At 47.8% G+C, this 22,722-nt stretch overlaps 1 protein-coding gene across 2 annotated transcripts in view; it reads left to right on the forward strand.

Annotated features, from left to right (window-relative positions):
- CENPE (centromere protein E) overlaps window positions 1-22,722 on the forward strand; it is a 155,892-nt gene that overhangs the window by 5,652 nt on the left and 127,518 nt on the right. The window contains exons 2-8 of one of the 2 annotated variants that reach the window (XM_089680529.1): window positions 4,340-4,425; window positions 11,645-11,734; window positions 11,822-11,940; window positions 12,582-12,701; window positions 17,117-17,198; window positions 19,189-19,256; window positions 20,123-20,197. In XM_089680529.1, the coding sequence (XP_089536655.1) occupies window positions 4,340-4,425; window positions 11,645-11,734; window positions 11,822-11,940; window positions 12,582-12,701; window positions 17,117-17,198; window positions 19,189-19,256; window positions 20,123-20,197 (640 nt within the window). Of the gene's footprint in view, window positions 1-4,339; window positions 4,426-11,644; window positions 11,735-11,821; window positions 11,941-12,581; window positions 12,702-17,116; window positions 17,199-19,188; window positions 19,257-20,122; window positions 20,198-22,722 lie in introns of those variants that run through there. The other variant, XM_089680528.1, reaches the window with a different exon arrangement.

Genomic DNA, 22,722 nt, shown 5'->3' on the forward strand with positions numbered 1-22,722 from the left:
AGCGCCCCCGCTCCCGTGGCCTTTAATGCATAAGCGCCCCCGCTCCCGTGGCCTTTAATGCATAAGCGCCCCCGCTCCCGTGGCCTTTAATGCATAAGCGCCCCCGCTCCCGTGGCCTTTAATGCATAAGCGCCCCCGCTCCCGTGGCCTTTAATGCATGAGCGCCCCCGCTCCCGTGGCCTTTAATGCATGAGCGCCCCCGCTCCCGTGGCCTTTAATGCATGAGCGCCCCCGCTCCCGTGGCCTTTAATGCATGAGCGCTCCCGTGGCCTTTAATGCATGAGCGCCCCCGCTCCCGTGGCCTTTAATGCATGAGCGCTCCCGTGGCCTTTAATGCATGAGCGCTCCCGTGGCCTTTAATGCATGAGCGCTCCCGTGGCCTTTAATGCATGAGCGCTCCCGTGGCCTTTAATGCATGAGCGCTCCCCCTCCCGTGGCCTTTAATGCATGAGCGCTCCCCCTCCCGTGGCCTTTAATGCATGAGCGCTCCCCCTCCCGTGGCCTTTAATGCATGAGCGCTCCCCCTCCCGTGGCCTTTAATGCATGAGCGCTCCCGTGGCCTTTAATGCATGAGCGCTCCCGTGGCCTTTAATGCATGAGCGCCCCCGCTCCCGTGGCCTTTAATGCATGAGCGCTCCCGCTCCCGTGGCCTTTAATGCATGAGCGCTCCCGCTCCCGTGGCCTTTATTGCATGAGCGCTCCCGTGGCCTTTAATGCATAAGCGCCCCCGCTCCCGTGGCCTTTAATGCATAAGCGCCCCCGCTCCCGTGGCCTTTAATGCATAAGCGCCCCCGCTCCCGTGGCCTTTAATGCATAAGCGCCCCCGCTCCCGTGGCCTTTAATGCATAAGCGCCCCCGCTCCCGTGGCCTTTAATGCATAAGCGCCCCCGCTCCCGTGGCCTTTAATGCATAAGCGCCCCCGCTCCCGTGGCCTTTAATGCATAAGCGCCCCCGCTCCCGTGGCCTTAAAAGCATAAGTGCCCCCCCGTTCCCGTGGCCTTAAAAGCATAAGCGCCCCCCCGTTCCCGTGGCCTTAAAAGCATAAGCGCCCCCCCGTTCCCGTGGCCTTAAAAGCATAAGCGCCCCCCGTTCCCGTGGCCTTAAAAGCATAAGCTCCCCCCCGTTCCCGTGGCCTTAAAAGCATAAGCGCCCCCCCGTTCCCGTGGCCTTAAAAGCATAAGCGCCCCCCCCGTTCCCGTGGCCTTAAAAGCATAAGCGCCCCCCCGTTCCCGTGGCCTTAAAAGCATAAGCGCGCCCCCCCGTTCCCGTGGCCTTAAAAGCATAAGCGCGCCCCCCCGTTCCCGTGGCCTTTAATGCATAAGCGCGCCCCCCCGCTCCCGTGGCCTTTAATGCATGAGCGCTCCCGTGGTTTTTAATGCATGAGCGCTCCCGTGGCCTTTAATGCATGAGCGCTCCCGTGGCCTTTAATGCATGAGCGCTCCCGTGGCCTTTAATGCATGAGCGCTCCCGTGGCCTTTAATGCATGAGCGCTCCCGTGGCCTTTAATGCATGAGCGCTCCCCCTCCCGTGGCCTTTAATGCATGAGCGCTCCCGCTCCCGTGGCCTTTAATGCATGAGCGCCCCCGCTCCCGTGGCCTTTAATGCATGAGCGCTCCCGCTCCCGTGGCCTTTAATGCATGAGCGCTCCCGTGGCCTTTAATGCATAAGCGCCCCCGCTCCCGTGGCCTTTAATGCATAAGCGCCCCCGCTCCCGTGGCCTTTAATGCATAAGCGCCCCCGCTCCCGTGGCCTTTAATGCATAAGCGCCCCCGCTCCCGTGGCCTTTAATGCATAAGCGCCCCCGCTCCCGTGGCCTTTAATGCATAAGCGCCCCCGCTCCCGTGGCCTTTAATGCATAAGCGCCCCCGCTCCCGTGGCCTTTAATGCATAAGCGCCCCCGCTCCCGTGGCCTTTAATGCATAAGCGCCCCCGCTCCCGTGGCCTTTAATGCATAAGCGCCCCCGCTCCCGTGGCCTTAAAAGCATAAGCGCCCCCCCGTTCCCGTGGCCTTAAAAGCATAAGCGCCCCCCCGTTCCCGTGGCCTTAAAAGCATAAGCGCCCCCCCGTTCCCGTGGCCTTAAAAGCATAAGCGCCCCCCCGTTCCCGTGGCCTTAAAAGCATAAGCGCCCCCCCGTTCCCGTGGCCTTAAAAGCATAAGCGCCCCCCCGTTCCCGTGGCCTTAAAAGCATAAGCGCCCCCCCGTTCCCGTGGCCTTAAAAGCATAAGCCCCCCCCGTTCCCGTGGCCTTAAAAGCATAAGCCCCCCCCGTTCCCGTGGCCTTAAAAGCATAAGCGCGCCCCCCCCGTTCCCGTGGCCTTTAATGCATAAGCGCGCCCCCCTGTTCCCGTGGCCTTTAATGCATAAGCACGCCCCCCCGTTCCCGTGACCTTTAATGCATAAGCGGCCCCCCCTTCCCGTGGCCTTTAATGCATAATCGCCCCCCCCTCCTGTGACCTTTAATGCATAATCGCCCCCCCCCTCGACCTTTAATGCATAATCGCGCCCCCTCCCGTGGCCTTTAATGCATAATCGCCCCCCCCCCTCCCGTGGCCTTTAATGCATAATCGCCCCCCCTCCCGTGACCTTTAATGCATAATCGCCAACCATACCCACTGCTTCAGAGCACTGTGATATATTGCCACATCGGGAAGAGCCATGCCCCCCTGCAACTTTGGAAGCCTGAGCAATCTCCAAGACAACCTGGGAGATTTCTGAGCCCAGACAAAATTAGCAATACATCAGTTGGCTGCAAGCAAAAATGCATGCGGCACGAGCTCCGGGATAAATGCGCGCAAGCAAGAGATCCTCCACCACCTCTGGTGACTGTAAGATAGTCATTCAGTTTCCACTGCCACGTCTTAGGAGCAGAGGATAACAGGTCAGTGTCCACCCAAACCGGGGCATGATCTGAAAAAGTAATTGAGCCAATGGAAGTAGCACTGACCTTAGACAAAAAAGATTGAGGGAACAATATAAGATCTATTCTTGAATAGGAATCATGCAAATGGTAATAAAAGGTATAATCCCGATGGGTTGGATGCAGCACCCTCCAAACATCTACCAAATGAAACGCGTGAAGGGATTTCTTCAAACTTTTCAAGGCTGAGTATGACAAATGCGATGCCGCATGCGAAGCGTCGATTAGCGGTTCTATAGAGAAATTGAAATCTCCCACCAAGAGTGTCTTCAGCAAAGTCTTCCAATTTTGAGAGAGTCTGCTCAAGAAAAGTGATCTGGTGCGATTTTTGAAGATATACATTCATGAAAGTGAACATCTGGTTACCAAGCAGACCCTTCACAAATAAATCTCGCCCCTCTGCATCACATCACCGGTCGCCAAAGTGCCACAGAACACTCCTATTGAACAATATACTCACGCCCTTAGTCTTAGAGTCCGGAGAGCACCCGTGATAAATAGTCGGAAAGAGGCGATCACCCAGCTTGGGTATTTTATCTGCATGAAAGTGTTTCCTGAAGAAAACAAATATGCGCTTTTAGGTGGCGTAAATTATAGAGCCCCATTGAATGCTTCTCGTGTTCAGTCCCTTAACGTTGATGGATACCGGACGGGTAACATCCTGCCCACCCGCCTGCGTGGAAGAAGACTTAAGAGGCATGATCGGTTAAGAATAGGGAAAAAAAAGGAGAGAGCAGTAGGGAAGAGATGAAAGAGAGGAAAAAAAAGGGAGGGGGGGGAACAATGAAGTGAAGAGGGCAAAACAGAAGAAATATCAAGAGAGAACTATGAACACAGGAGAAGGCACGACTAGAGAAAAACAGAAAAGCGCAAAGGATTAGGAGCCGAAGAGGAGCTCCCAAGAGTGAGACTAATCTTGCCGAAGCGAAAGAGACCATCTCAGACCAGCCCATTTATTCTTACCTTTTACAGCACTCCCATGCTGCTGTGCTGGAAGCCTCATGAAGTGCCTGGTGTTTCCAGATACAGTATGGGTAAGCAGCCAATCCACAGGCTCGAACACATACCAAAGTAGAACTTCAGCAACCCTGTGTAAGCTCTAATAAGCAGCTCTTAATGGCTTTCACTCCCAGCTCCAATGGAAAAATGGTGTGAGAGAGAGCTGTGAGGGTGAGTTGGAGTGCCACTTTTCACTGAATTGACAAATTGAGTCTTTTAGGGGCCTATACCATAATTTTATTTGTGATTTTAGAAGTATACCCTGGCTATGTTCCAGTAATGTCAAAAACCATTTTTGTTTCCATAAGAAACTTTGTAACACCAAAGATATGCATAATAAAATAGACTAACAATGAAGAACATGGTATGTACAGTGTTTTTCAGACAAACAGATGTTCTAAAGTATTTCCTTCTATATTCTAGAGAACAGGGGGATCAAGTGAACTTGTTTTGGAAAGCTGAAAACTCTACTATATCTCAGACTGATGGCACAAGATCTTTTCATTTTGGTAAGTTTTTGAAGTGTTTTTTACTTGTTTGATACAATGTTTTTCCTAACCTACTAGATGTAGCTTGGGTGTCAGGTGATCAGGTCGACTGAATATGCATTTGTTTACCTTTGATACAGTTCCAGAATCTAGGCAGTTTTATACCACTTTTGCCTCCATGTACCACATATAGATGTTTTCTATATTTTTCAAGAGGTGATGCGTGTACTCATTGACCATTTGTACTCCCTTGGTCACAAAATAGGTTTGTAGCAGTTTGCCATGGCAGATTGCCATCATTTGGCATTGGCTATTTTGATACATTGGAAATACATACTTTTATGATTATTTTATAATATTGCTTTTTTTATAAACTAAAGATACATTAGTCCGGCGACGTCCGGCGAGACGGACGTGTCTCGGCGAGCTCCTGCTCCCCCGGCCCCAATCCGCTGCCATCTGGGCGGCAGCGGACCCTGACGGGGGCCCCACGACCCTCCGGTCCCTGTTCGCCAGCCAGGGAAGGCCACTGGACCTTTCTCCCGGAGCTCCGGGACTTGCGGCCTACCCGGCACCTGAAGCCGCGGCCTCGATTTCTGGCGCGGCCGACCAGGATCGCCGGACATCAGCCCGGACTACTGCCACTCCGCTCCTCGGTCCCCGCCGATCAGGGGATCACCCCTGCGCCCCTACCGCTGCCATCAGGGCCCATCCGGGCCCCTGTGTCTGCTGCCGAGGTCCCCACCAACACCCACAGTCACTCCGTCCCTCCAGCGGAGCTCCGGCGGTTCGCAGCAGCCTGAGGCCTACCGCGGCACCCGAAGCCGCGGTGTTTCCTGCCAGCCGTGGCTGGAATCGCGGCGGGAATTGCGGCCGCGGCGGGACGCCTCCGCTGCTCCGGGAAGCTACCACCACCACCAACGGTCCTGCTAACCCAGGAGGGATCCACCGACGCTCCAGGACACCAGGTACTTCACCAGGGGCGCCCACTACCCACCAGGGAGCCCAACCACCATCACACCGCCAGCCTCCAGGGACTCACTCACTCAGGGATCCCACCATCCACCTGAAACCCCAAACCACCAGGGACCCTAAGCCACTATCCCTCCAGGGATCGCTACTACCCCACCAGGGATAGCACGGCCACCATCCCACCGGGGATCCCCTGCCCACCACCCCACCTGGGATTACCAGCCAGCCACCACACCAGGGAACGCTCTCCCAGCACCCTGATTTCCGGCACGCTATTCCCTCTGGCGACGCCCCGGCGACTAATGGCCCACCACGACCCTTGAAGCTGCGGTCTCTCCTACCGGCCGCAACAGATCACGGTTGAGCACAAACCACGCAGGGCCGACGATCGCTACCGCAACGCCCCGCTCGACTCTGATGACGATCCTTCAACACCTTCAGCGCCTCACGACGCCGAGCCCTCAGCACCCGACGCCTGGCCTCAACAACCCCAGTCACCGAGCCGCCAGCATCACCAGTCGCCGTGCCTACCATCACCCCCAGCCATCGCACCCTACGACCCCTCCACTAGCCGAACCACCGTACCCACTGAAGACATGCCACAGCACCCATGGTCGCCAGCTTACTGCACCCACAGACTGCTGCCAACCAGCTGCCGCCCTCCACCCTCACTCTACCCCTACAGAAGGACTCAAATGACTCTCCCATGGTAACACAGATTCCCCACACACCTTGCCCTGACCTGTATCCCTTCACCTCCCCTGACCCAACTGTCACCGCACCCACCCCAACATGCCTCCTGCACTCCTCCTCCTCATTTTCCTCTCCACCATCCCAAAAATCGCCTCCCTCTACCCGCCTACCCCCCCAAAACAGCTCTACATTGCCCCTTCACTACTCCCCTCTCCCCACTACGGCACTCACCACCTCCTCCTGCTACTCCACTCCCCCGTCGACCCACGTGCCACCACTATCAGACCCACACGCTCCTACACTTCCCATTCCCATGCCACCTTCCTCACCCTTCTCCTTCTCCTATCTGCTGGGGACATCTCCCCGAACCCTGGCCCCTCGCCACCTCACCCCTCCTCTAGGGACCCCCCTGCTCCCGCCAGCTGCCGTAACCCCCTCAACCTCATATCTGTGCCCCTTCTCCCCGCATCCATCCCCCCTCTCTCGGTTGCACTCCTGAACGCCCGCTCGGTCTGCAACAAACTTACTGCCATCCATGACCTCTTTATCTCCCGCTCCCTTAACCTCCTAGCCATCACCGAAACCTGGGTACAGGCCACTGACTCCACCTCCCCTGCGGCACTCTCCTATGGAGGTCTCGTCTGGTCCCATTCACCAAGACTGAGCGGTCACAAAGGTGGTGGGGTCGGCCTGCTCCTATCACCGCTGAGCACCTTCCAGGTCCTCCCTAATCCTCCCTCCCTAACTTTCTCCTCCTTCGAGGCTCACTGCATCCGGCTCTTCTCACCCACCCCCCTAAGGATCGCAGTGATCTACAGGCCTCCCGGATCCATACCCCGCTTCCTGGATGACTTCGCTGCCTGGCTTCCCTTCTTCCTCTCCTCTGAGCTACCAACCATCATCCTCGGGGACTTCAATATCCCCATCAATGACAACAGCCCGGCTACTTCCCAATTCCTCCACCTAACCTCCTCCTTCGCGCTCACACAGCACACTCAATCCTCCACCCACATCATTGGGAACACCCTGGACCTCGTCTTCTCCCACCTCTGTACCCTCAACCAGTTCTCTAACACCCCCTTCCCTCTCTCCGACCACCACCTCCTCACGTTCTCCATCTCCCCTTCCCCTAACTCCCCCCCCCCCCCCCAGAGCGCCAAACCATCACCAGCCGCAACCTTCGCAACCTGAACCCGGCCCCCCTCCACTCAGCTGCCGACCGCCTACACGACAGAATCCTTCCACTGTCTTGTCCTGACCTAGCCACTAACACGTACAACGACTCACTATCAGCTACCCTAGACTCTCTGGCACCCCTAACCACACGCTACATCAAACCCAGACCGCTCCAACCATGGCAGAACGACCACACTAAATGCCTCAAATGTCGCAGTCGTGCGCTGGAGAGACTATGGCGCAAAACCAGGTCCCCCCGTTCATACTCCCTCTACAAATCTGCCTTCCTCACTTACACCTCCTCCCTCCACGCCGCCAAGCAGGCTTACTTCGTAAACCTGATTAACACCCTCTCCTCCTGCCCTCGCCGACTCTTCTCCACCTTCAACTCCCTGCTCTCTCCCCCCCCTCCTCCACTCAGTACCTCACTCACCGCCCACGAGATTGCCACTCATTTCCACAATAAAATTGATGCTATCCGTCAGGACATAGTCAACTCGCAATCTACCTCCCCACCTAGCCTCCCCCCCCCTATCTCCCCCTCATCTCTTCCCTCCTCTGACCTCGCAACCGCACTGCCCCCCTCCACACCCAAGACCCCGCTTACCGTAACCCCACCAGCTCTGCACTCCTTCAGCCCCGCTACCACTGAGGAAGTCACCAGGGTCTTCTCTGAAGCCCGCCTCACTACCTGCCCCCTAGACCCTATCCCCTCTCGACTCCTCCAGTCACCCCCCTCTTCCCTCATCTGCTCCCTCACCCACATCTTCAATCTCTCCCTCTCTACCGGCGTATTCCCCTCCCCCCTAAAGCATGCGCACATCACCCCCATACTCAAAAAGCCCTCCCTGGACCCCTCTGACCCAAACAACCTCAGACCCATCTCCCTGCTGCCACTCACTTCCAAACTCCTGGAGCGCTTAGTCTACAACCGCCTAAGCGCCCACCTAACTGACAACAACCTCCTTGATCCACTACAGTCCGGCTTCCGTCCCCTACACTCCACCGAAACCGCCCTCCTCAAAATCACCAACGACCTACTTACCGCCAAAGCCAAAGGCGACTACTCTGTCCTCCTCCTCCTGGACCTCTCCGCGGCCTTCGACACAGTTGACCACCCCCTCCTCCTTAATAAACTATTCTCCCTTGGCGTCAGAGACACCGCTCTCTCCTGGTTCTCCTCTTACCTATCCCGACGCTCCTTCAGCGTTTCCTACAATGGTGCCACCTCCCCTTCCCTCCCCCTCTCTGTTGGGGTCCCCCAGGGCTCTGTCCTTGGACCCCTTCTCTTCTCCATCTACACCTCCTCCCTTGGCAAACTCATACACTCCCACGGCTTCAACTACCATCTCTATGCTGATGACACTCAAATTTACCTCTCCACCCCTCACCTCACCTCCACTTTCTCCGCCCGCATCACTCACCTCCTAAACGACATCTCTGACTGGATGTCGCTCCATTTCCTCAAACTCAACCTCTCCAAAACCGAGCTTCTCGTCTTCCCTCCTGCCCGCGCCCCCCCCCCCATCCTATCCATCACTACTAACATCACCACCATCAATCCCGCCCCGCAAGCCAAAGTCCTTGGGGTCATTCTGGACTCTAACCTCTCCTTCCAACCTCATGTCAAATCACTGACAAACACATGCAGGCTCCACCTCCGCAATATCGCCAAAATACGCACCTTCCTTACCCCAGACACCGCTAAACTACTTGTGCACTCCCTGATTATCTCACGCCTTGACTACTGCAACTCCCTCCTCACCGGCCTACCCCAGTGCAAACTCTCCCCGCTTCAGACCATCCTGAACTCAGCTGCCAGACTCATCCACCTCACCAGCCGCTCCACCTCTGCCACCCCCCTCTGCCTCTCCCTCCACTGGCTCCCTATCGCCCAACGCATCAAATTCAAACTACTCACTCTGACCTACAAAGCCATTCACAACACTGCCCCTAACTACCTCACCGACCTGATTCCCAAGTACCACCCTACCCGTACCCTTCGCTCTTCATAGGACCTCCTTCTATCTTGCTCCCTGGTCTCCTCCTCACACGCACGTCTGCAAGACTTCTCCAGGTCCTCCCCCATCCTCTGGAACTCACTACCCCAATCCATCAGACTGTCACCTTCCCTCCTCACCTTCAGGCGCTCCCTGAAAACCCACATCTTCAGGGAAGCCTACCCCACCCTCACCTAACTGCTGCTCTCCTTCATTCCTCCTACCACTCCATCCCCCACAGCCACTTCCTCCTGTACCACTACCCCCTCCCTCCCAGATTGTAAGCTCGAAAGAGTAGGGCCCTCTTACCCCTCGTGTGCTGTTCGTAGCTGCTGTAATGTTTCATGTATTGTCCCCCCCTCTATTGTACAGCGCTGAGCAAACCCTTTGGCGCTATATAAACTCAATGTAATGTAATGTAATGTAATGATACATCTTATTTGAAAGATTGGATTAAGATCCTTAATCATAAACCGATTCATTTTAATGTCATGTATGCTCTTTCAAGGGGTTGAGACAATAATGTAATTGTGTTAGGGGTTCTCAAATTAAGCTGACTCACGTGTTTGTTTACTTATTTATTTTTTCAGGGTACATAGACTATTAAAAATGGTCCAATCAGTATAGCTGACCTTATTCTAAAGTCTTTTCTGTTATTTTTAAATAACAAACATGTTATACTTACCTGCTCTGTGCAGAGATTTTGTGAGGAGCAGCCCCAATCCTCCTCTTCAAGTCGCCTGCATCTGGGGGCACTTGTGTATTCTCGCTACTGAGCCTGCTCTGTGTGTCCATTGACTAACAGCACTTAGCATAGCCCTGCCCACGCTTCCTACTCGGTGTTTGTGATTGCCCGTAGCAGGAGCCAATGGCTTCTACTCTTGTCTCTGAGCCAATGAGGAGGGACCGAGCCGCTGCTCTCGTGCACATCACTGGATCAAGATCAGGCTCAGGTAAGTATTTAGGGGGACTGGGAGGGAGGTACATTAAGAATGGTTTTTTTTTTACTTTAATGAATAGAATGCATTAAGGCAAAAAAAAAAAAAACCTTATGCCTTTAGAACCACTTTAACCATTTCAGCCCCCGTGATGTACCGGTATGCCGCGTGGGTTTGGGTGGTTATACTGGGATGATGTTTGCAGCTTTAGGCATCGTTCCGGTATCTTTGTTTACAGGCAGTGATGGACTTTTTTGGTAAAAGCAATACTAGACTGGATCACTTTTACAGGTAACAGAAGGGGGTCCCCCTCCCGCCACCCGGAACCTCTAGCTGACCATAGAGATGTTCAAGGACCTGGAAAGTCCCTAAGCATCTCTATGGTCTAAGTAAGAAACCAGACGTGACGAGCCATTATTGGCTTGAGAAAGCATCAGATGAAACCGATCTTCGTTTCATCCCTTGTGAAGAGCAATAAACGTAATAGAAAAAAATGTAAAGGTACATTGTAAAAACAAAACCAACCCCGCCCCCCAGCAAACGCACATGTCTGTCCCAAACACATACGTAAACCGCTATCTCACCACACTTGTGAGGTATCCCGGCGAATGGCAGATTGAGAGCAATAATTCTAACACCAGATCTCATGTGTTAATCTAAAGTGGTAACCTGTAAAGGCGTTCAAAGCGACGCCTATGGTTATTTTAATGTTTGTAGTTTGTCACTATTCTGTGGGCATGTGCAATTCTAAAGGGTGTGACATGTTTGCTATCTTATTTACTCGGTGTAGCATCATCTTATATATTTTACCAAATAATTGGATTTAATGTTCAGTGTTAATTTTGTTGACAAAAATATTTTCATAGAGTAAATTAACACCATTTTAGTCAACTAAAATACGACTAAAACTAAATTGAAATTTGACGTCAAATAATAAATGAATATGTTGTTGGATTTTTACTCCAGGAGTATATGAGTTTTGAAATTCTAGAGAAATTATTAAATAATGCATTACAAATCAACTAAACCCATTAGATTTTAGCTGACTAAACTTTACTTTAGAGTTTTGTCAACTAAAATACGACTAAAACTAAAATAGCATTTTAGACAAAAGAATATGATTAAAAGTAAATTGAAGTTTTATATAAAAATTAACGCTGATTGTACTGTTTGTGAAAAAAATGAATTAAACTGTAATTTAAAAAAAAAAAAATTGCGTTTGAAAAACTACTGTGTGTCAATTGCAATACTCACCAATTTATTCTCTAGAGTTCTGCTTAGAATGTTTGGGGTTTCTAAGTAATTCTCTAGCAAAGAATTGCTGATTGATTTTTTTTTTTTTTTTACATATATGGGAGAAGTTTCAGAATAGTTAAAGTATTAATTATTAAAGTAGTTAATATAAATATGTTCCCTTGCAAAGATATGAATATGTAAGCATTTTTTTTTTACCGTGTGTAGATCGTGTCTTTAGTTCATTTGAAACAACAGCTCAAGTTTATCAAGAAGTAGCTGTTCCAATTATCCGCTCAGCTTTACAGGGATACAATGGTAATTTTCTTTTATAGATAAGTCAAACGTTGACATTTTGATTTGTGAATACTCAAGTCCTGTATACCTATGTTGTTTCTATCACAGGCACGATATTTGCTTATGGGCAGACATCTTCAGGGAAAACATACACTATGATGGGGGCTCCTAATTGTTTGGGAGTTATACCTCAAGCAGTTAAGGAGGTTTTTAGAATCATTAAAGAGGTATGTTGCAAAATATTTGTAAATGCAATTTCATCTTCAGACAAACTTGTTTTTAAGCTTTTGCCTATCCATCCCGTATTCCACTTCTCACACTCTTACCAATTATGTATATAATGTAATATATTTTATAACCCCAATACTCATTCAAGCATAATGAGAGATTAATATTGCTCTCTTTTAGCATCTATCTTTTATTGTCCTAGATTAATATTTTAACCTCCTGCCGACTGCATAATGTATATGTGCAGCAAAAAGGAGAGTGGGCCTTAACGCCTACATGCCACAAATGCGACCATGGCTACTGAGATTTCTGTGCTGAGAGGGCACTCGTAGTATGAGTCTCTAGTTATGAGTGGGAGACAATGGGATGGGCTCCCGATCATGTGACAACTGTGAAAGCCAATCACAATGGTCACGGTATTAGGAGGTCTAACCCATTCCCCTCCTCTTCTGTCTCCCCCTTCCCCAATAAACCGGCCTTTAGACTGTAATATACTGTTATATATTCCTGCTAGCTTATTCTGAAGTTACAAATGGATAGAATGTCATCCATTTGTGATGAATGCAAATTTTTTATTGGTAATATGAACATACTAAGGAAAACTTTTGTGCATTGCTATTGTTTGCATCTACTCTTTTAGGTACCGAGCAGGGAATTCTTACTACGTGTGTCATATATGGAAATCTATAATGAAACGGTCACAGACCTTCTGTGTGATAGTAGAAAAAAGAAGCCTTTGGAAATCCGTGAAGATTTTAATGTAAGATTAAGCTGGTTTACTTTCTTTTACTCCTTGGTAGTTCTTTAAAGTCTATGTCCAGGCATTACCCACCTTTTACCCCCAAGCCTTCCTCTCTTCTTTTACAGCATATCATAGCTTTTTTTATTTTTCCTTTTTACATGTTCCCATATCAAGAAATTGCTTTTATTGCTCCCTGTGACATCACCAAGCTTGTGAAATTCTTGCAAGGGCAGATGCTGGGAACTCTGTTCCTATTGTCAAAGGTGCAGCTCCAGAAATTGATTTCCTGGGAACCTCCTGCACTCTCCTTATTCCAAATTGCATGGATCCGTCCATGCAATTTCCCTCATTATCCTCACACTGGGGTAGTCCAAACGCACTATGTATAAAAGAACCGAGAGAGGACACCCCAGCCTACTGTAATTAATATAAATATGTACAGTGTGTATATATAATCTATACACACTGCTCAAAAAAAATTAAAGGAACACTTTTTAATCAGAGTATAGCGTCAAATCAGTTAAACTCCTGGGATATTGATCTGGTCAGGTAAGTAGCAGAGGGGGTTGTTGATCAGTTTCAACTGCTTTAGTATTAATGAAATTAACAGATGCACTAGATGGGCAACAATGAGACAACCCCTAAAACAGGAATGGTTTTACAGGTGGAGGCCACTGACATTTTTTCCCTACTCCATCTTTTCTGAGTGTTTTTCACTAGTTTTCATTTGGCTAGGGTCAGTGTTACTACTGGTAGCTGGAACCTACAGAGGTTGCACAGGCAGTCCAACTTCTCCAGGATGGCACATCAATATGTGCCAAAGCCCTACAAAATGACCTCCAGCAGGCCACTCGTATGAATGTCTCTGACCAAACAATCAAAAACCGACTTCATGAGGGTGGCCTGAGGGCCCGACGTCCTCTAGTGGGCCCTGTGCTCACTGCCCGGCACCATAGAGCTCGATTGGTATTGGCACCCTGTGCTTTTCACAGATAAGAGCAGGTTCACCCTGAGCACATGTGACAGACATGAAAAGGTCTGCAGAAGCCATGAAGAACGTTATGCTGCCTGTAATATCATTCAGCATGACCGTTTTGGTGGTGGGTCAGTGATGATCTGGGGAGGCATATCCATGGAGGGATGCACAGACCTCTACAGGCTAGAAAATGGCACCCTGCCTTCCATTAGGTATCGGGATGAAATCCTTGGACCTATTGTCAGATCCTACGCTGGTGTTGTGGATCCTGGTGCACGACATTGCCCGGCCTCATGTGACGAGGGTATGCAGGCAGTTCCTGGAGGATGAAGGCATTAATGCTACTGTATGTAGTATAAAATATGTAGCGCTAAATAATAAATTGCACTATGATAGTAATAAATATAATAAATACAAAGTGAGCGCTGCTGAGGAACATATATTGTGAAGCGATAGCTAGGTCTTATAATGACGCTTCAATATGACAAACGCAAAACGTTTGGTGACAGATGTGGATAGTTCATTCAATCAAATGTAACGTAGGTCCATATGATAAGGTGTTCTGTGCTCCGTGCTGGTGACTTCAAGTGACGAGAACCAGTAAAACTATGCACTTGCCAGAAGCGCATATTAAATGCACAAAAAAGATGTATCGATTAAGGGGTCATCTAGGTCTGGTCTAGTACTGCGGGGTCATCAAGCATCAATGTGGACACATGGAATGATACTGCTCGCACAAGGGTCACACTCTGCTCACATACCCATCAGAGTCAGCTCCAAGATCACAGCATACACTGATACTCCAGATCCAGAAACGGTTCCACCTTATATGGCTTGAAGCGCTGTCCCGGTCGTCTCAGGCTGAGTACCATTTTGAGTTGCTGCAGTGAAATTTCAGCAAATGGACTAGCCTGCTTTATCATTTTTTACTATGATTTTCGGGGTGTCTTTGAATTCCGTCCTCTGTAGGTTGGTAATTTTCATTTCCATCAAACGATACGGCATCCTTATGTTCCTAACACATTACCCAGTCCATATCCGTATAGATATCCAGCATATTTTTCCCCATTGAGAGCTGATGTGTTTTCAAAGTGTTCCTTTTAATTTTTGTGTGTGTTTTACAGACCAATTAAAATGACATGCTCCTCATGGATATCCAAGTGAAATACTGGCAGAACCGCTATGCGTACTTCTGTATGATGCTACACGGATCTAAAGATTGTGTAACAAGCAGGCTGGGATAAAATGTATCTAGGCAACTCCAACAATGTCTCAAAGATAATGCAACTTTATGTTTGCACAAATGTCATCTTAGGCTGACTATACACAAACCATATGCAAGCTGTACATCAAATCCTATTTTTTGTGGTAGCAGTCATTTTTTGTTGAGTTTTTGGATACTTCTGACATTGGCTGAGTGTTCAATACAGGAAAGGGACTGTGTTGCCAGCCCAAACAGGAAGTCATGAGAACACTAGATTTCTGGCAGATCATTTTTCTCTACTTGCAGTATTTTTAAGGGGTTAAAATGGGGAAATGTAAAGATATTGCATATATGTACATTTCCCTCCGCCCCCCTCCCCCTCCCAAATCTGGGGAAACCAAAAACATTCTTGAAACGGCTCTCCCTACACTGCAAGGGTTAAATGCTCTGTCTTGGGCTTGAGAGAAGCATTTTTATTTGCCTGATACCTGCTTCCCTGGCAGACGATACTCCCCTATGCTCTGACAGTAGACAATGTTCTCACAGCTGGTGCATGGATATGTGCTCTGCATCATTCTTTATGACGTCAGAGGGCATTCGACCGCTGGAGTACAGGGAAGAAGAAGCTGCAGGGGATTAGTCTTATAATGTGAAGGATGTGGTAAGTAAAACTGCTTGTCCAGGTTCGACATAAATGAGCGTTTAATCCCTTCACATCCCCACTGCAAGGGAAAGTTTTTTTTTTTTTGTTTTTTTACTTTTCTTGGCGTTCAAGATGAAACACATTTACAAATAATAATGTTACAGTACTTTTAGGATACTGGAAATACTTCCGCCTTGTAACATTTTCACTGCAGACTAATGTGTAGACTAATTTACATGATCAGTCATGTCAGGCTCAGAGGATACTGGCTACAAGCTTTATATGTTGTATACTTTGGATAAAGCAGTATTTTTAATCCTCCATGTTCATAGCTGAAAAGCTGTAAAAGCTCAGTAAATGTAACTGATTCCAAACACTTAGTGGACAGGATAATGGTATAGTTTTAATCCATTTACTCATGAAAGATGTTTTGAGTACCACACAGTGCCAGTGTTCTCTTTCTTATATTGTGGAAAGTTCAGAGTAGTATTTTTGTTTCCAGTATTGTTACTGACGAGGTGCTTAAATCTAAATTGCTTACATGTTCAAGCTTCAACTTTAGTGGTTATTGTCACGGACTTGGGGCTGCAGGAGAACCTTTTGCCCAGAGAACTCTGTGTGTTTTTACAGTGTTTTCAAGGTATCCAAAAGTAGCTGATCGCTAGTTGACTTTTATGCCCATCTGGCCTTCCACATAGCCTGGGTACTCCATTAGCGGTTCACCGGGTTCTAGCTACATTCGCATGAAACTGTATAGCAGCTAGGAGCCAGTAGGAATACCCACTAACTCTACTAGGAGTCACTTTGAAGGTCCATTGTCCTGCCATGTTGCTCCTTTGAGACTATGTTCTCCTTTTGGTGGAACTTGAGTCGAAGTGGTTACTGAGAGGGAGCTTACTTGGGAACCTTGGAATTTCAGAGTTACATCTCACCAGGGTTTGGTAACCACGGATATGGAACTGTTGACCGGTTTCTCTTTGAACAGCACCTGGGTGCCTTTCAACCAGCTGTCACCCTGGCTTTGTCCATGGAACATGTCACTTTTTAGCATCATATTATCTGGAGGTCCAGGAATATAAAATGGTATCCTGGGATTGCCACTGCTCTCTTGGTATCGCCTTAAAATAACTATCTTTTTGTAATTTATGGCTTCCTATGTATAATGTATTCCTGTGTATAATGTATTCCTATGTGGACGCCAGACTGTCTGAGGTGGACATTGTCTGTGACAATTTGATTAGCTCTTATCTGATGGTTTTCTGTATAAACTGTATCTCTAATAAAGAAGTTCTGCTTGTTTACTCCAAAAACTGGCGTTGTCTAGCTCTTTGGGGTAGCTACAGCTATAGTCACTTGTGTCATGTTCCAGAGCTTGGGAAGCTGCTTCTTGGCAGAGATACCCAGTCAGTGTGTCGGGAATCTCTCTGTTAGTATTTATAAATGCCTGTATATAGGCATAAGGCAACCAGAATTCACTTACCCTGTCTTCTGCAGCAAAAAAGAGGGAGCATGGTGGATGTGGATAAGCTTTCTTTTCTATTTTTATGTAGGGAAAAAAACATTGATTTGTAAAAAAAAAATTGCTTTTTTTTTTTCTTCCCCATTTAAAGCGAAATGTGTATGTGGCTGACCTGACTGAAGAACTTGTGACCTATCCTGAGGATGTCCTGCAATGGATCAAAAAGGGTGAAAGTAAGAAACCAATTTCTATAACTTTCTGTACAAGAGTTTCATGCACTCGGGGTAGCCAGCAATTGTCATTGATGATTTCCTCAGCTGTTTCAGGTGCTTTCTATAGAGCAGTGTTTCTCAACTTTACTCCAGTCATGACACCCTTTAAAATTATGCAAATCTAAGGTACGCCATTCTAAAATAAAAAAAAATCTACAGTTTTACATGGTGCAGGCTCCATGCATGTAGAACACCAAACAGGTGATTTATTCTTCCAAAGCAAATACACTTTTGCACACTGGTACTGATTAGTATTCCAGCATTTCTTCTCTCATTTTCTCTTCCCCACACAGCTATAACATGACCCCGGTGCTGACAGAGAGAGGGAGGTCAAACAAGGATGCTGTGCAGGTGTCCAACATCCTCGTCTTAAACCGATGATATCAGTGGTTGTTAGGACACTGGCAGCTAGTCTGCATAGTGCCTAAGGTTGTAATGTTGTACAGTGAAAACCAGTGGCTTTGTGGAGCAAAAGGCAGGTTTGATCAACCCGCTGGCTTGTACACAGTTTTAGGGCAATTTGGAGCAAATTTTAGGTACTTTGCCAAGGCACCCGGGTTGAAAAAAGACTGCTATAGACTAAAGACTGCTTTTCATGTTAAAGCAAATCTATAGTCAAAACATTTCTATTAGTTTTGAAAAGAGTGAGGCAAGGACAGAACCTGTCAGATTTACATTGATGTCTGTGTTTCTGCTGATTCACCCTCAATTTTCCTGGGGGGAAAAAAATGAGAAATACAAAGTTGAGTTTTCCCCTCAGGTACAGGAGCAATTTTCCAATGAGGGAAACTTGTTCCGGTGGCACTCGTCTAGAGGGTTTTCTGTCATTTTGGAGAGATTTCCTCTCGCTTTCTGTTCCATCTCCAGGACAAGAAATTATGGGAAATCTTCCTAACAGTACACAGACTGAATCTAGTCTTTCCCTACCCTAATCTATCCAAAACTAAAGAAATTTTGGCTGTTCAACTTATCATAGTTGACAATTTGTGTAGGGAAACTATGGCCAATTGAGCCATCATTCACTAGATGTTAAAGCAGACTTCACCTAAAGTACTGTCCCCCCTTTCCCCAATCGCCATCAAGTGGGGATTTGTGTTTTTGTTCGTTTTTTTTTCCTGACACGTACCCTTTTATCAGAATTCTTGGCAGGAATTACAACAGCCTTTAAACCCCACCCCAAACCAGCTACAGTATTTGTAGCTCCTGCCTTTTAAAAACCTAGTAAAGTTCCTCTTTGAGGCTTCGATCACACTTCACAGATGTGATAGAGTGCACGCGCTGTTTTGCGTATTTCCGCATCCCATTTCAGTGGGCTGCCATACACGCAAAAGAAATGCCTGACCCATTTTAAAAATCACTTCACAACAAAATGCTTGGCACTACAGTTCATGCATGTTGGCAAGATACATGTAGATGCCATTAAGAGTAACTGACACCGCCACTTATCTACAAAATGGGTGACATACAGGTGTGAGTAAAGAATAACTTTTTGTGCTGTAGTATGCACTTTTAGCACAGTATGAATGTTACTTGTTGCATCATTACAAAAGTGGTTGTTTAAACTTAATTTTTGCTTTTCAGTTTCTGATAATGTAGGGAAGAGTTAGAACATTTATCAGACTTTTATGGTTGCTTGCTTCTCATTGGAAAGATTTGCCCTCACACCTTCTATTGGGGACCACCCATGTAGGAAGTGCATTTTAACCCTTCCTGTGCTAACCCACCTCTAATTGCTGCATATGTGCCTTATTAAAGGACTTCCCTTCTTTTAGGTGTCTTGGTGACTAATAGTAATGGGACAGCATATGAGGGAAATCCACCACAAGTAAGATGCATACAGCCAGAAAAACCTCAATAGATGAACCAAAGCTTACCCCACTTTATTTTTAATTAAAAAAACAAAAAAACTTGAAATTTCATTTTAACTTCAGCAATTCATATTCTTTTGCAGAAAACAGACATTATGGGGAGACAAAAATGAATGAGCGCAGTAGCCGGTCTCATACAATTTTTAGAATGGTAAGCTCATAATGTTCTTATTGGTTACTTTGTCTGCTGTTTGCCTTTTAAAATAGGATATTTAAGGGTTCTGCTGTACGATAGAGTAAGCAGGCAGGTTTTTATTGCAGACGAGACATGCACAATCTCTTCTGCAATAAAATGCCCCTACCTACCTGCCTGCTCACTGTCTTCTGTCGCTGTAAACTGAGTTGCTCCTGCCCAGTGCTAGGCCAGTCTGAGTGCTGGTATGACAGAAGAAGATACCGATGAGTGAACATTGGACAGGAAAGTATTCACTATTTAGTTCTACTTTAACCACTTGCCCTGCAGAGGATTTACCCCACTTCCTGTCCAGGGCATTTTTTGTGATATGGCACTGCGTTACTTTAACTGAATTAAATCTATGTCCTTTCCCCCCCACAAATAGAGCCTTTTTTCAGTGGTATTTGATCACCTGCGTTTTTTTGTTTTGTTTTTTTTTGTGCGCTATAAACAAGACTGACAATCTTGGGGGAAAAATATTTTTGACTTTTTGATATAAAACCTATCCAGTGAACAATGTAAAAATCAAATTTTGTCATAAATTTAGACCAAAATGTATTCTTCTACATGTCTTTGCTAAAAAAAAAAAAATCCCAATACATGTAAATTGATTGGTTTACGTGAAAGTATGTATGTATGTATGTGAGTTTGCACAGCCCTGCCGCCCTGTAGCAGTATTTCTGCTATAGGTCAGTGGGTAACTGGTTACGAACTGTAATATAATATGGATCTATATATACTTTATTAAAACAAAATAATGTAGTAGTAGCAATAAAACAGTTTAAATGAAAGTAAACTTTCAAAGCATACCTATAACTTTTTTTTTTTTTCACTTGGTACAGATTGTTGAAAGCAGAGAGAGTAATGACCCTGGCAATTCAGAGAGCTGTGAAGGAGCAGTTATGGTTTCTCACCTGGTGAGTTATTTTAAACCTTGCCATTTGTTGTCACCAAGGGGTTTATTTACTAAAGCTGGAGAGTCCAAAATCAGACTCCCTTCTGCATAGAAACCAATTAGCTTCTAACCTCAGCTTGTTCAATGAAGCTTTGGCAATGAAACCTGGAAGCTGATTGGTTTCTATGCAGAAGGGAGTCTGATTTTGGACTCTCCAGCTTTAGTAAATAAACCCCCAAGTGTCTAGTTCTGGAATTCTTGATTTGTACAATAAAACTAATATGAAAATATATGTTCTATCTAACTCCAAGAACACATCACTGGCTTATGTCTTCCTACAGTATCAGGTAAAGCCGGCAGCTTTGAAGGAATGTGAGCCACATCTGCCTCTTAGGGCTAGTTTACACTGTGCAGTGACTGGGGTTTTAGTGCATTGCAAAAAGCTGATCACCACAAGGACAGTCAAAAAACAATTTCCCTTACATTCATTAACTGACATGATCTCCTCTTCTTTATCAATGGCCAAACAGGGTGTTATAGCCCCACATATAGAAGTAGGTCACTAGGCAGAAAACAAAGTCAGCTTCTCCTATGGGCAGTCCTCTGTGGGCATAAAACCCCCTCTCTCTGCTATAAGCCTCCAGTCATTCTGCCTAGTGTCTTCAGAAGTATGGATGTGTTTTTACGGTGGGAACTTGTGGGTCTCATGGCTTTTTCCTTCGGTTTATTTTTTCCTACGGATATCTTCTATCAATAGTCGGGCTGGGCGACAGTCTGGATAATCTAGATCCAGTGGTCACCCCAGTCTGACCAGTGAGCAAGCTCAGACCGCTAGCTAAGGGCTGGGAAGGGCATGATCCTGGACCAGGGTGGCCAGTGAGTTGAACGTCTCAGGGGAACACACATGACCGGGCTCCTATTGTCTGTGTCAAAGTGTTACCCAGACTGACAGCCCCCTTCCTTCCCCGGACACGGTGTGGGGTATAGGTGCACCCTGGGGTGGCCAGCCCCGCAGGGTTCTCCTCCAATCCTCCTGACCTCTTGGTGGTCTACCTGCCCCCTACTCCCCTCCTACCCTTTTATCTCAGGATGTGGGGTTTGTCTGCAGCGCTATGGATCACATGGCCTAACTGAGTCCCTCAATGGGCACTCTGTCTCTTGGCGGACTGGTGGTGGCTGCAGGGGCCGTGGTGACTGCCCTGTGGTATCCTGTCCTAGTTATAGGAGGGTGGGTTCCCTCTGATTGTTATGGCCTCTGGCAGTGAACTGGGGCTTGTTGGGTACTGCAACTTAGTCCTGGACCTCCAACTGGGCTTGCTTGCGGGTGAAAGTGCACCATGCGGCTGGGCTGACAATAACTTTGGGGTGCGGCTTCGTGGCCTACTGGGCAGGCTTCGACTCCACTATGCTGAGTGGTAATGGCAGCACTCGCTACAAGACGGGGGGCGGTCCCTGGGCAGGCTGATGACACAGCCCAATTTTGCACGTGTGCACTTACCCCCCTGCTGTACTTGGCCTCTAGCGGCCCCTGTGGACTACTACTTTAAGGAGGTTTTCGTGGGGCATCTGCTGTGGTGCTGGTCTCATTTAGGTGCTTATCAGCCAGCTCAGGCTGATATGTTTTTCCTTTACCCCACATATATCTACTAACTTGTCTGCCAGGTCTGGGGTCTTACAAAGCATCTACTTGTACTCCCTAAGCACCTTGCGGTCTGCTACCCCTTTTAAGTTGCCCATGGTGGAGGTGGTAGCTCATTTTATTTTCACCATCACCAGGTCTGCGCCCTGGACTGTGTTGGCAACAGCCCTGGTGTGTTAGACGCTGACCAAATGGTCTGATTTTGCGACAGACCTTGACTCCCAGCCAGATGCCTCATGCGTCTGTGGAGCTGGTGGATCAGTGCTCCAGGGGCTGGAGTACATTTTGTGTCGTATTCGTTGACATAGCCCCAGTTTCCTTGAAACTTTCTGTTTCAGCAGTGGTTCTGGAACAGGTCCTTTTGGCTCGAATGATGGTCAGTTGACCTGTCTTCCAAACAGGCCCTGGCGGACCTGCTCTTCCAGGATGTCTATCTGTTTTTATCAGGAACCTTTGAGTGGCTACTGTTCCGTCCTCCCTTGTTCTGAGATGGGAAAGGACCCGCGTAGGATGGCTGAACTGCCTTCTCGGCACACAGGCAGATTTTTTGTTCCCCTTGGGTCCTCACCAAGGGATTCGAACTTCTCAAGTCTCCCTAAGGCGGCACAAAGCACCGTGGATGAGTCCTCAGCAGGAGAGTTACGCCCCCCCCCCCCCCTTTTTTCAGGGTAGGGGTTACCTTCGCTGGTTTCCAGTCCCTTTTTGGCTCCCCTCAGTTCCTACAATTGTGGTCCACCAAATAATTTTTTTATGCCTACAGTTCACCCCTTTCTTCTGGACGGGTCTTTTCCCCTATGATCTACGGCTTCGCCTGCCTTTTTTTGGACTTTGTATGGGGCGGTGCAGAATTGTTCTTCGTGGAGTAGTTAGTTGTTCTGGTGCGGTTCCGGGCATTTTTTTCATTCTGA

Source organism: Staurois parvus, unplaced genomic scaffold (genome assembly GCF_062004578.1).
Source record: "Staurois parvus isolate SC_StPar_1 unplaced genomic scaffold, SC_StPar_1.0 ptg000244l, whole genome shotgun sequence".
NCBI lineage: Eukaryota > Metazoa > Chordata > Amphibia > Anura > Ranidae > Staurois > Staurois parvus.